Source organism: Mobula hypostoma, chromosome 9 (assembly GCF_963921235.1).
Source record: "Mobula hypostoma chromosome 9, sMobHyp1.1, whole genome shotgun sequence".
Taxonomy (NCBI): domain Eukaryota; kingdom Metazoa; phylum Chordata; class Chondrichthyes; order Myliobatiformes; family Myliobatidae; genus Mobula; species Mobula hypostoma.
The window spans coordinates 146,274,718-146,289,864 of record NC_086105.1 but is presented as its reverse complement, the minus strand read 5'-3'; the positions used below and the strand labels follow the sequence as shown (position 1 = coordinate 146,289,864).

General features: G+C 42.6%; 1 protein-coding gene across 3 annotated transcripts in view; it reads right to left on the bottom strand.

Moving 5' to 3' along the window:
• Nucleotides 1-21: 21 nt before the first annotated feature.
• Nucleotides 22-15,147, bottom strand: part of LOC134352135 (brain-specific angiogenesis inhibitor 1-associated protein 2-like protein 1) — a 143,060-nt gene continuing 127,934 nt past the window's right edge. For 2 of the 3 annotated variants that reach the window (XM_063059363.1, XM_063059365.1), the window contains 2 exons: nt 8,738-8,778; nt 22-3,545 (listed from right to left, as the gene is read on the bottom strand). In XM_063059363.1, coding sequence (XP_062915433.1) covers nt 3,473-3,545; nt 8,738-8,778 — 114 coding nt within the window. In that variant the 3' untranslated portion in view covers nt 22-3,472. Of the gene's footprint in view, nt 3,546-8,737; nt 8,792-15,147 lie in introns of all 3 variants that reach the window. The other variant, XM_063059364.1, reaches the window with a different exon arrangement.

Below are 15,147 nucleotides of genomic sequence, written 5' to 3'. Positions count from 1 at the left end.
AGAGGCTATTTGAAAACAAAGTTAGGAATATGCACCAGTAATTTATTGCAGTTGCTGCAAATGGTTGCATAGACTTTTCACATTTGCATTTTGCACAGTTGAACCAGAATTCAGGAGAGCAAAATTAGAATTTAATAAACCTATAACTAGTTGGAGTTAAACGCAGCTGTGCTGTCACAGGAACATCAGAAAAACAACATACAGAAAACTAATATGTACTGTGAAATACCCAGAGTACACTTACAAATCTGGTTTCCCCAAACATTGTACAAGAGGGAGTCTTTTCAGCCAGATCAGTGGCTTGGTCCTGGCAAGGATGTTGGTAATAGATAAAGAGGCATCACACACATTTATTCAACATTAAATCATCTTGCTTAATTGAGATCCTCACTGCAAAATATACTATAATACAGTAAATGTCTCTAGACAATGCATGGTACACATTTTTATTGCATTTATCACTGGAGATATATATTTGAATTCTTATTGCTAATCTCATCAAAAACTTTCCTACATAAGCTCCCCAGTAAAGGGATATAATTTAATTCCAATACAGATTCTTCAGTAACGTAAAGTTAAACATTTAGAACTTGATTTATCTCATTGCATTACATACGTAACAAACACTTTGGTTCTTCGTCTCTGTCACTTCTACCCTGAAGATGGTAGTGTTAGTTTTCCACTAATTGCAGTTTCAAGGCAGGACAGAGACCTGAAACAGGATTAACCTAATATTGCCCTTGACAGACTAATTCAGAAATGAATATGACAGATTAACTACATGTTATCATAGACAAATGCAGGGGATTACTGACACAGCAGAAAGTGGTAAAAGGAATGAAAAGTGATGAGAGTACAAAGAAATATCACTGAAGTGCAGCAACTATAATCTATCATCTAAATGTTAAACTTGCAATAGGTCCTGGTCCCTTCCCTGCATCTGAATTGAATCTTTGGGTTAAGCACTTCAAGTAGAGATAATGGAGCCAAAGGTACAGTTACACTTGACGTTTCATTAAAGTTCAGTAACCAAAGAAAGAGAAACTGATTGAGTTAATATGCCAGTTGAATGCAGGTCAGAGGCAAATATGCAGATTAGAAATAAAAAGCAGAAAATATTGGGAACATTCAGCAGGCCAAGTAGGATGTGTGGAAAGGGTTAATGTTTCAGGTGAAGAACTTGCTGAGTCCAGTCTCTGATCTAAAACATTACCTATTCCTATCCATTGTTCATGGCATGGATTCTATTCATGGCCTGCCGATGCTTTCCAGAATTTATAAAATTTATTTCCTATTTTGAGCATCTGCAGTTCTTTTGTTTGTGTTTTCCTAGGCTGAGTTTGATGCACACTATTGCTGGGGCCTACAGGAAGCAGGGTTGAGAGAGGGTGGGGTTGAGGGGTGGAGAGAGGGAGGGAAGGTGGGTTGAGGGGTGTGTGCATATATAGAGAAAGGGGAAGACAATGGCAGCCATAAAGCTCCCTTTCACCAAGAGCAGACTGAACAACTTAATGCAGTGCTTGCCTTATGGAAAACCAGATGTATTGAAACAGTACTAAACTCCACAGCAAGGCTACACAAAGATGTACAGCTCTTAAGTTCAAAATAAGGAAAGACAGGCTTAAAACTGAGTTGCCACATTTGAAAAAGGATTTTTTTAAAAAAAGACAAAATGTTAGAGTCCTTAAGAATAGGATGAATGGAGGATTTTTTTCTTGATTGAATTGGCAAAGGGCCTTTTGCATCTTGTTCACTTTGCAAAGATTTTTTAATTTACATAGAGGTCTCATATTTTTACATCCTTTGAAAATAGTCTGAACAACAAAATAATTTATTCTAATAGTTCCATTGCCATAGGAGTTGTGGTGTGGTCCACACAACTGTTAATTTTGTTCTGATCTTTTCCATATTTGGTGCTCATTTCTAAAGCATTGCCACCAGTCTCAGAGAGTTACAAAGCAAAACACTCCCAAAAGTCAAAGTGACACAGAGTGATAAAAAAAAACTGATACTTCAACTCCACGCAGAAGAGAAAACTCCCATAAATTTGGAGAATATATGCCTGAAGATGTGTACCATTAGGAATCTGAGGATTGAAGTGCAGCCAGAGGTAAAGAAACACTACCATGTTCAGACTTATTTATTGGGATTTTACTATTTGCTACATAAGAGTCTTGACTATTATTGTAAACCCCCTCAAACCATGAGGTAAAGCACAAAGTACATGTGTGCACATAGATCACTTTAAAAGGAGGATCATCTCTATGGCACAACTCCAAAAATAAATGGATAGCACTAACCTATTAAATATGCTGAACTTTAAATGAACTAATCTTTGGCTGATACATTTAAAATGCACTTCAAGTGGCTCTGCTGCTACATTTTCGGATTGGGAAGTGTGAGGCTGTGTATCTACTTACAGTGGTGATGGATACAAGGTGCCACTCAAATGCAAGTAGAAAACATTGGGAAAGTGCACCAGTCCATCAGTGTCCGTAACTGAAAGAGATTGAAACTCTAGCAGTTGGTATAGGTCACTATCAATTTTGACAGGGTTTGACGTGCAAAATGTCAGCCTCAGGTCAGAATTGCCATGATCTACAACATATTAATCCCTTTCCCCTCAGTCAGGCTCATCTGTAAAATGTTCCGCATGTACACAAATTAAAATGCAAAATTATATCAGGAAAGGAACAATCATATCTTTAGGATTCTATCTATTATATCGATTTGTACCCATCATCCATAAACAGCTCCCAATTAGGTATAAATAATAAAAAAGGCTGCACAGACAGTAAATAGGAGAGAAAGATTCAAAAAAACAAAAAATGGAATAGAGAATGGGAAAGATTTAAAAAAACACAAACATCCCTGAGAGAAACAAAATGAATAGATACAGCCTGTTGATATGGCTTCCATTACTGATGCTGAAAAACATGTTCTAGCCCATCACCAATTTCAAAAACCATGAGCCTGCGTCTGATACTGTGTGAGTACTCAAAGCTCACGCGCGCACAGCCTCCGGAGTCTTACTCCTCAACAAAAGCAATGAGTAATAAATGTACAAGATTTTTTTTTACATTTTTCACTAAGTATTAAACACCATATGGAATAAATGCTTGATTAAACAAGCTGGTAACATGAAGTGTGGGATTTTGAAAGGCAACAGCATTTTTAAACAGTGATTAATTCCTAATAAAAACAACTTCTTCCCCAAGTAAATGTCTAGTAACAAGAGCCTTGTAAATGCTGCATTCTTTCACTTGTAATAGCATCTGTTCCTCCATTATCTAAAATAAGAGTGGCTTTACAATTAATTTGAATAGCATAAATAACTGATACTACAAGGATAAATGTAGAGACAGCAGTTTGTGTGGAAGGCATGATTGTATATATAATGTCAATTTAGAATAGCATCTGTTGGTTGCCATTTCACATCTGGTACAGGAGATACATTCGTTACCCACACGCACTAGATAACGGGTGCCGATCGGTCATTTGTGACTGTTGGTCGGAGTTTGACTGTAGCGAAAGGATTTCCCCCACTGCAACAAGAGAGAAAAACAGTTAGTGTGACTGGAATGTTACCAAAATAACTTGAGCAATATTTTTCCCACCATCAAACAAAACTGAAAAAATGCACAATATGGTAGGGTGGGAAATATTTAATTTGTATTTGGCCCCTCAAAGTAAAAAATGACGCTGTTATACCAAGAAAAGGACTTTGATAAGGCGTCTGGACTCAAGTACAATTTTCTTACTCATGTCTACATTTTTCTGGCAGCTGTGTTCATAAAAGCAATGGGAATTGTTTGGATTCAGGCTGTCATTAGAAAGTTGTGTTTAGAGTTCTCAGATCAGATTGGAGGCTTCTTGTATTTATTCTACAAGAAAATCTTGGGGTAGGAATTGTAACATAATATTAAAAATGTACATTGGTGACATTATTGCCCATTATCCCTAAGGTGGTGGTGATGACAGCACTCCAACCGTTCTGCTAGGTTGTGACTTCTAGGATGGAACCACAATAATGACTGGAGACTGATACCACATTCTCAAATTAGGACAGAGACTTGAGCGGGAATTTTCAGCAACTGGTGTTCCCTTCAGCTGGGTGAGTTCCTTAAGATTGTCATAGCCGGGAGTAGTACTGGGGATAAGCTCCCATTACCTACTAAATGCTTCCAAATGTGTGTGTCTCAAATAGCCTCTGATAACCAAGCTCCTGGCCTTCCCATGTAGCTTATACTGACAGGAGAAGGGGAAAAAGGCGAGTTCTGGTGCCTTAAAACCAGTCATTCTGGGCAGATGGGGTTCTCAACCGAAGCTGGCAGCATAGACAGAAAGCTAGGATGCACATCCATGGTTGATCCTGATTAACGGAGGGCTTCCAACCAACAGGCTGCCTCTGATCAAAATGGTAGAGACTGTATGTTTGAAGATATGCTTCGACAGAGCAGTCTTGATGGGCCTAATTCTGCTCCTATGTCTTATGCTGCAAAATATGTTGTAGATTGATTTATAATTGTCAAATGTACCGAGCTATAGTGAAAAACTTGCCTTGCAAACACCCAACAGCTCATCTTGTTCGATTTTAGATTTAGATTATGAGGACGCTCAGTCCTCGTTTATTGTCATTTAGTAATGCATGCATTAAAAAATGATACAATGTTCCTCCAGTATGATATCACAGAAACACAAGACAGACCAAGACTAAAACTGACAAAAAAAACATAATTATAACATATAGTTACAGCAGTGCAAAGCAATACCGTAATTTGATAAGAGCAGACCATGGGCACAGTAAAAAAAAGTCTCAAAGTCCTGATAGCCCCGCAGATGGAGAAGGAAGAAAAACTCTCCCTGCCATGAACCTCCAGCGCGCAAACTTGCCGATGCAGCATCCTGGAAGCACCCGACCACAGTCCGACTCTGAGTCCGTCTGAAAACTTCGAGCCTCCGACCAGCCCTCCGACACCGAGCACCATCTCTGCTGAGCGCTTCGACCCCAGCCCCGGCCGCCAAGCAACAGGCAAAGCCGAGGATTCGGGGCCTTCCCCTCCAGAGATTCAGGATCGCACAGTAGCAGCGGCAGCGCACCAGGCATTTCAGAAGTTTCACCAGATGTTCCTCCGTGCTTCTCACATCTGTCTCCATCAAATCAGGATTATGCACGGCATCCTACTTGACAGATAACCGAAATTCATTCCGGAGTGGCCGCTGCGTGCTGCATCACGCCGCCATCTTCTCTCCACAGTTACAACAGTGCACTGAGGTAGTACAAGACAAAGCAATAACAGAACCCAGCATGAAGTAGTACAGTTACAGAGAAGGTGTGGTCCAGGTAGACAATAAGGTGAAAGGCCATAATGAGGTAGTTTGTGAGGTCAAGAATCCAATTTATTGTATTAGGTAACTGGTCAATAGTTTCATTATCACAGATCCCAGCATTGATTTCAGTGGAACAACACTGATCACAGATTTTCACTCTGAATAACACCCCTCCACCACTCCCCTCGGGGTCTGTAGCCAAGCTAATTTTGAATCTTATCAAATCACTGTGAATTCCATATGTTTTAATCTTCTGGATCTTCCGTGTGCCATAAAGTATCTTGTTGAATGTGTTATTAAAGTCTAGGTATACAACATCCACTACCCCATCCTCCAATTGTCTTCATCACCTCAAAAAAAAACTCAATCAAAATGTGATCTCCCCTGCAAGAAGCCATGTTGACTGTCCCTAATGCTATCCCTAATTATCTTCTTCAATAATTTCCCTACCACTACCACAGGCCCATAAAGTTTGCTCCATTATTTGTTTACTTAGAGATACAGCACAGTAATAAACCCTTCTGGCCCAACGAGCCTGTGCCACCTAATTACAACAATGTGACCAATTAACCTACTAACTGTACGTCTTTGGAATGTGGGAGGAAACCGGAGCAGCCGGAGGAATCCCAGGTGGGATAACAGATTACTGCACTATTGCCCAGTCTGTGCTCAAAAGATTCAGCCTGTAGCAGTGACCAAGTTTTTTGTTGCCTGTTGCTTTAATTCTCCATCCCATCTGACCCATGTTTCTGACCTTCCTCACTGTCAAATGCAAGCTTGACAAACAGGACCTGATCTTCTGCCCGGGCACCTTGCAACCTTCTGGACTCAATACTCAAGTCTCCAACTTCTGATAACTTACTTTCTCTGAATATATCAGAACTGGCTATTTTTTTCCCCTCTAAGTCATCAGTCAGTGCTATAGGCTGTGATCTTTTCCACTCTACAGACACTTGAGGATTTGAGTTACAGGCGTCCCCCACTTTTCGAACGTCTGCTTTACAAAATCTCGCTGTTATGAAAGACCTACGTTAGTTACTTGTTTTCACCAACAGAAGGTGTTTTCACTGTTACGAAAAAAGGCAGCGCGCGCCCTGAGCGGCCAAGCTCCTCCTCTGGATTCGGAAATGCGTTCTTGCCGGCATTGCTTAAACATGTGCCTGTGAGCAGCCGTTAGCAAGATGAGTTCTAAGGTATCAGAAAAGCCTAAAAGAGCTTGTAAGGGTGTTACACTTAGCGTAAAACTAGACATAATTAAGTGTTTCGATCATGGTGAACGAAGTAAGGACAAAGTGAGTTTGGCTTGTGGAAGTTGACGAAGATGTTGAAGAGGTTTTGGCATCCCATGACCAAGAACTGATAGATGAAGAGCTGATGCAATTGGAAGAGGAAAGGATAACAATTGAAACCGAATGTAGTAGTGAACAGACCGAAAGTGAAGTCGTCCAGGAACTGAACGTGAAGCAACTGCGTGAGATTTTCGCTGCAATGATAAAGTACGACTTTAATTTTGAAAGGGTACGTAGGTTTAGGGCATATTTGCAGAATGATTTGAGTGCTTACAAAGAACTGTATGATAGAAAAATGCGCGAGGCTAAGCAGTCAAGCATACTGTCGTTTTTCAAGCCTTCCACATCAGCCACAGCAGACAACGAACCTCGACCTTTGACATTGAGGCAGACAGACATAGAAGATAACCTGCCTGCCCTGATGGAAACAGACGACAATGAGATGACACCCCAGTGTCCCACCACCCCAACCCCCGGGCTGTGGGCCGATTGCGTTGCCTCTGATCTGGGCCGACATTTATGTGCCGGGCAGCACCTAATTAATTAGCTTGTTTACTTCGGCTTTTTTCTTAAAGATGTGCTGTGTGCGTTCCGGCTACCGCTGCACCACTGCATGCTTCGCAGATCGTTATCGGTCGGCGGCCCAGAGGTTGGGGACACTGCACCACCCCAACCTCCGATGACTCAGCCTAACACACCATCATCAGTGTGCTTGGTGCTGTCTTCCCAATTCCGGTAAGTGATACTACACTGTACAGACATTATTTCTACTTTATATAGGCTATGTATTTTTGCGTTACTTGGTATGATTTGGCAGCTTCATAGCTTAAAGGTTATTGGAGAGAGTGTTTCTGCCGAGAGCGCTTGCGTGAGATTTTCACTACGGAGAACAGTGATTGTAGAAAAGTATTTCTACTTTATATAGGCTGTGTATTTATCATATCATTCCTGCTTTTACTATATGTTACTGTTATTTTAGGTTTTATGTGTTATTTGACATGATTTCTTAGGTTATTTTTTGGGTCTGCGAACGCTCACAAATTTTTCCCATATAAATAAATGGTAATTGCTTCTTCACTTTACGACACTCCAGCTTACGATCCGTTTCGTAGGAACACTCTACCGTCGGATGGCGGGGGAAACCTGTATAGGGAAGGTTGAATAGGTTAGGATTTTATTCCTTGGAGCATAGGAGAATGAGGGGAGATTTGATAGGGGTATACAACATTATGAGGGGTGTAGATAAGCAAGCAGACTTTTTCCCACCAAGCTGGGCGAGATGAGTACTCAAGGCAAGAGATTAAGCATGAAAGGTGAAATGTTTGAGGAGAACTTGAGGCAATTCTTCAGACAGTGGTATGAGAGCAGAACGAGCTGCCAGAAGAGGTGGATTCAGGTTCAATTGCAACATTTAAGATAAATTTGGATGAGTACATGGAAGGATGGCATATGGAAGACTATGGTCCAGGTGAGGTTGATGGGAACAGGCAGAATAACAATTTGGCACAGATTGGATGGGCTGAAGGGCCTCTCTGTTCTGTACTGTTCTATGATCCGAACTCCATTAGCTCATGTTGCCCTGTCAGGATTGCCAAAGGGAATGAATTGCCAATGGGGGAAAAAAATGAAGGTGACAAAGTTGTCCTGACGAAGGGTTCTGTCCCGAAACGTCGACCGATTTTTTCCACGGATGCTGCCTGACCTGCTGAGTTCCTCCAGCGTGTTGTGAGTGTTGCTTTGACCCCAGCATCTGCAGATTATTTTGTGTTGTCCAACAAATTAACAGCCAATCCCACAGCAAAAATAACCACAATCTATTACAGATACTAACCTTAAACAGTTAGAGTCACATAACACTTAACAAAGGCACTTCAGTGCACCATATCCATATGGACCTTCTTGAGAAACCCTACTAATAGCACTTGTCTGTTTATCTCAACTCCAATTTCTCTACCATGTGGCTGCCTTTTGCCCTTTCCCAGTTTCCATGAAAGGTCTTTTGACTTGAAATGTTAGTTCTCTATCCACGGATGCTGCCTGACCTGTTCTAACATTGCAGTTCACTGATTTTCAAAACACGCTGCTATTGAGCACACACTTGTGGCAATATGTCTTACCTGAGGAAAGGTGGTTTCATAGTGCCATTCACCTCTGAACTCTAAAGGAGGAAACAGAAATTAGATAACACAGAGAAAATATATACACCTTAAAACGCAAACCATAACCACATTAAATTAGTTTTATTTATTTGGTATACAGAGTGGTAACAGGCCCTTACGGCCCAGTGAGCCCGTGCTGCCCAATTACATACATGACCAATTAACCTGTACATCACTGGAATGTAGGAGGAAACCAGGGCACCTGGAGGAAACCCATGCAATCATGGGGAGAATGTAGAAACTCCTTAAGACAGTGGCAGGAATTGAACCCGAGTCACTGGCACCGTAATTGTATTTTTCTAACTGCTATGTTACCATGCTGTCCCTAATTTACCACATGTTTGGACAATAATACATTGTTCTTTTTTTCATCTATTTTATGTATTGCGTTGAATTGCTGTTGCTAAATTAACAAATTTCACATCACGTGCCAGTGATAATAAACCTGATTCTGATAGATATTGTACTGTGCTTTTAACTAGACAGATGGATAATAGAATTAATTCTGCAAGAAAAAAAAAGTTGAAGTTTGTGCTACAATTTCAGTGGGGAAAATGGAAGTTGTTCATATGTTTATGCTGATCAACACCAGGATAGGAAAAGAGGTGCTACACTACTCGAGTCTCTGGAGCATACACGACAGAGACCTTTGCTGGAAAGCCTGCATCAGTCAGTGTCCTAAACCTGATGTTCTTTGACTTGGTATATTAAGAATAGCTACAATTATCATCCATAGGTTTGCCAATCCTTTGGCCAATTTTTCCCCCAAAGAAAGTATACTTCAGTACAAAATATAAACAAGTAATCCTGTAGATGCTGGAAATCTAGAGGACACATACAAAATGCTGCAGGAACTCAGCAAGTCTAGCAGCATATTCTCCTCCATAGATGCTGCCTGGCTTGTCAAGTTCTTACAGCATTTGGTGCTCATTTCTTTAGTCAAAGAGGGAGCTTGGTGTTGAAGAGGGAATTTGATTTATATTAATTATAATATGACTATTATTGCCATTGGTAATCCTGAACTGATTTTAACTGATAGATAACTTTGATTCAATTCTGATAATCAGGCAGCTCAAATCTAATAAAAAAATAACCCAGACATTTTGATGAAAGATTATTGACCTGAAACATGATTTCATTTTTTTTTCCCACCAAAGGCTATTTGTAGCATTTTGTTTCATTTCAGATTTTCAGCATTTGCCGCTTCCCCCCCCCTAATCTAGCATGGCAGGGATAAGTAAACTGAATTTAACTGGTAAAAGATAATGAATTTCTGTAAATCAACTGTTGTTTTCCATCAGCACTTATTTAAAGAAATATAAAACTGCTACAGTGGATATATTAAAGTTTAATGTTTCCGGGTTTGAAGCCTTGTATCAGTAATACTTTAGTTTGTTCTACTGACTCAATCTGCATCATCAGTATTCAAGCAACCAGAAATCTATGTAATACTCCAGATGTGACCTAATGAGTTTTATGAAGTTGCAACATACCATCCTGATATTGTTACAGTGGAACCACAAAACATATTCTGGAACTTCATGTTCCAGTAGTAAGTCGGCTGAATGTTCCCTTCTTTTGCAATACACACATTAACCACCAGATGGCAATATTTAGACAGAAAATTGGCACATAGATCATCTAGTCAACAAATCAACACCTGAGTTATTAAAACACATTCTTAATGGCAGCATTCTCTTAATTCAGTGGTCACATACCAATGTAAAATGTGTTCAAAAGCAGAGACCAAAGGGAATTAAACTAATATTCTGAAAAATACATGAACATGATAGAAACTGGCAGGCAATAGATCTTAAAGCAACATACATCAAAGTTGCTGGTGAACGTAGCAGGCCAAGCAGCATCTGTAGGAAGAGGTGCAGTCGACGTTTCAGGCCGAGACCCTTCGTCAGGACTAACTGAAGGAAGAGTGAGTAAGGAATTTGAAAGTTGGAGGGGGAGGGGGAGATCCAAAATGATAGGAGAAGACAGGAGGGGAACAGGAATTCTGCAGATGCTGGAAATTCAAGCAACACACATCAAAGTTGCTGGTGAACACGGCAGGCCAGGCAGCATCTGTAGGAAGAGGTGCAGTCGACGTTTCAGGCCGAGACCCTTCGTCAGGACTAACTGAAGGAAGAGTGAGTAAGAGATTTGAAAGTTAGAGGGGGAGGGGGAGATCCAAAATGATAGGAGAAGACAGGAGGGGGAGGGATAGAGCCGAGAGCTGGACAGGTGATAGGCAAAAGGGGATACGAGAGGATCATGGGACAGGAGGTCTGGGGAGAAAGACAAGGGGGGGGGACCCAGAGGATGGGCAAGAGGTATATTCAGAGGGACAGAGGGAGAAAAAGGAGAGTGAGAGAAAGAATGTGTGCATAAAAATGAGTAACAGATGGGATACGAGGGGGAGGTGGGGCCTTAGCGGAAGTTAGAGAAGTCGATGTTCATGCCATCAGGTTGGAGGCTACCCAGACGGAATATAAGGTGTTGTTCCTCCAACCTGAGTGTGGCTTCATCTTTACAGTAGAGGAGGCCGTGGATAGACATGTCAGAATGGGAATGGGACGTGGAATTAAAATGTGTGGCCACTGGGAGATCCTGCTTTCTCTGGTGGACAGAGCGTAGAAGTTCAGCAAAGCGGTCTCCCAGTCTGTGTCGGGTCTCGCCAATATATAAAAGGCCACATCGGGAGCACCGGACGCAGTATATCACCCCAGTCGACCCACAGGTGAAGTGATGCCTCACCTGGAAGGACTGTTTGGGGCCCTGAATGGTGGTAAGGGAGGAAGTGTAAGGGCATGTGTAGCACTTGTTCCGCTTACAAGGATAAGTGCCAGGAGGGAGATCAGTGGGGAGGGATGGGGGGGAGGAATGGACAAAGGAGTTGTGTAGGGAGCGATCCCTGCGGAATGCAGAGGGGGGGGGAGGGAAAGATGTGCTTAGTGGTGGGATCCCGTTGGAGGTGGCGGAAGTTACGGAGAATAATATGTTGGACCCAGAGGCTGGTGGGGTGGTAGGTGAGGACAAGGGGAACCCTATTCCTAGTGGGGTGGTGGGAGGATAGAGTGAGAGCAGATGTACGTGAAATGGGGGAGATGCGTTTAAGAGCAGGGTTGATAGTGGAGGAAGGGAAGCCCCTTTCTTTAAAAAAGGAAGACATCTCCCTCGTCCTAGAATGAAAAGCTTCATCCTGAGAGCAGATGCGGCAGAGACAGAGGAATTGCGAGAAGGGGATGGCATTTTTGCAAGAGACAGGGTGAGAAGAGGAATAGTCCAGATAGCTGTGAGAGTCAGTAGGCTTATAGTAGACATCAGTGGATAAGCTGTCTCCAGAGACAGAGACAGAAAGATCTAGAAAGGGGAGGGAGGTGTCGGAAATGGACCAGGTAAACTTGAGGGCAGGGTGAAAGTTGGAGGCAAAGGTAATAAAGTCAATGAGTTCTGCACGCGTGCAGGAAGCAGCGCCAATGCAGTCGTCGATGTAGCGAAGGAAAAGTGAGGGACAGATACCAGAATAGGCACGGAACATAGATTGTTCCACAAACCCAACAAAAAGGCAGGCATAGCTAGGACCCATACGGGTGCCCATAGCTACACCTTTAGTTTGGAGGAAGTGGGAGGAGCCAAAGGAGAAATTATTAAGAGTAAGGACTAATTCCGCTAGACGGAGCAGAGTGGTGGTAGAGGGGAACTGATTAGGTCTGGAATCCAAAAAGAAGCGTAGAGCTTTGAGACCTTCCTGATGGGGGATGGAAGTATATAAGGACTGGACATCCATAGTGAAAATAAAGCGGTGGGGGCCAGGGAACTTAAAATCATCGAAAAGTTTAAGAGCGTGAGAAGTGCCATGAACATAGGTAGGAAGGGATTGAACAAGGGGTGATAAAACAGTGTCGAGGTATGCAGAAATGAGTTCGGTGGGGCAGGAGCAAGCTGAGACAATAGGTCGGCCAGGACAGGCAGGTTTGTGGATCTTGGTTAGGAGGTAGAAACGGGAAGTGCGGGGTGTGGGAACTATAAGGTTGGTAGCAGTGGATGGGAGATCCCCTGAGCGGATAAAGTCGGTGATGGTGTGGGAGACAATGGCCTGGTGCTCCTTAGTGGAGTCACGATCGAGGGGTAAATAAGAGGAGGTATCCGCAAGTTGTCGCTGTGCCTCAGCAAGGTAGAGGTCAGTACGCCAGACTACAACAGCACCCCCCTCATCGGCGGGTTTAATAATAAGGTTAGGATTAGTGTGGAGGGAGTGGAGAGCAGAGTGTTCCGAAGGAGTGAGGTTGGAATGGGGACAAGGTGTGGTGAAGTCGAGACGGTTGATGTCCCGACAGCAGTTAGCAATAAAGAGATCCAGAGCAGGCAGAAGACCAGAGCGGGGTGTCCATGAAGAAGAGGAGGGTTGAAGACGGGAGAAGGGGTCATCGGTGGGGGTGGAAGAGTCCTTGCCGAAGAAGTAGGCTCGGAGACGGAGACGGCGGAAGAAAAGTTCCGCATCGTGGGGAACACGGAACTCGCTGAGGTGTGGGCGAAGGGGGACAAACATAGGCCCTTACTGAGAACAGAGCGTTCTGCCTCCGACAGTTGAAGGTCGGAGGGGATGGTAAAGACCCGGCACGGATGAGAGCTGGGATCAGAGGGGGGAGGGGGGAGGCTGGTGGTGTCAGTGGAGAGGGGAGGGTTGGGGTGAGAGGAAGATGGAGCCTCTGAGGGCCCAGGAGGGCCCAGGAGCTGACAGTGGGATCTGAGGAAGACGGGGCTGCGGAGTGGTGGTGGGGGAAGGGGAGACGGGAGTCACAATAAGTTGTTTGCGTTTAAATAGATCTTAAAAGTATTTTCCCTGAACAAAAACTGAAAAAGGATACAGTTGTCATCATCACCATTGGTACTAACAACATAGGTAGGGCTAGGGAGGAGTTTTTAAAACAGATGGATTACGAGTGGCCTGGGTAAAATTGAATAGGTAAATCATGAAGATCATTATCTAGCCACATGCATATCGGCAGAGAGCAAATACAAAGCAAGTAAACACACGCCAAAGCTTGGTGTGGGAGAAATGAGTTCCGATTCATGGGGCAATCACACTACTACAAGGACAGGGGAGGGGAGGAGAGCTGCTCTGTTGAGATGGGCTTCATTTGAAAACTGCTGGGTGCAATATCATGGCAAATCACATAACTAGGATCATAGTCAGCACATTAGCTAAATGGTTAGCACAAATTACATGTGCTGAGTGCGACTACATTTACCGCGTTTTGCACTTTGGTCCCAGAGGAGCAATGTTTCGTTTAGACCATAAAAATCCAGAAAATATAGGGACAGAATTAGGCCATTCAGCTAATTGAGTATACTGCACAAACTAGTTTAGCTGTATACATGTGCACAGTTGAATGACAATAAACTTTTTTTTTGAGATTCCGCAGACGCTGGAAATCTAGACCAACACACAAAATGTTGAGGAAGTCAAGTCAGGTGGCATCTATGGAGGGAAATAAACAGTTGACATTTTGGGCAGAGACATCATCACAACAGAAGGGTCTTGGTGCAAAATGATGACTGTTTATTCCCCTCCATAGATGCTGCCAGTTCTGCTGAATTCCTCTAGCATTTTGTCTCTATAGCTTAAATGATTAGATCCGTTCAAGTTATAGGAAATTTGAATTAAAAACTGAGAGCAGCAAAGGGGAAACCAAAGGACAACAGAAAAGGTCAGAAAAATTTAGACAAACATGCACGACAGGAATTAAATTCAAGTGAAAATTATGATCTGTACCTTAGTGCTTGTAACAAGGCAGATGAAATGACTGCGCAGAAGTGAGATTGATAACCATTACAGGGTCAGCAATGTAGGGTGATTAGGACAACAGGGAACTTAATATTTTAGGTATTCAATGTTTCAAAAGAATAGGTAAATACAGAAAGGTGGTTGATAGCTTTGTAAATTTTTTTTAAAACACTGGATCCCTCTTTGATTTGGATAAATTTCTGTTCAGCATTGTGAAATATCTGCCAGTGCTCACATCCTGACCCTTCCCTTGGCCTTTTTATCCAGTACATTCCAGACAAATCTTCCCTCAATCCTTTGTAATTGACTTTTATTTAAGTTGAGGATACTGGTATAAAGTCACAAGGAGCATAGATGGGTCAATGCATACAGTCTTTTAGCTGGGGTTAGGGAATTGAGACCTCGAGGGCGTAGGTTTTGGGTGAGAGGGAAAATAGAAACCTGATAGCAGCTTTGGGAGTGTTGCTAATCAAGGAAGGCATTAGGGTATTCCCAGTGGTGATACAAAAGCGGTGGATTATTAATAAGTATATTCGGTGTGTATATGTACATGGATAAGATCATAGGTTGTTTCTTCCAGCCCTCC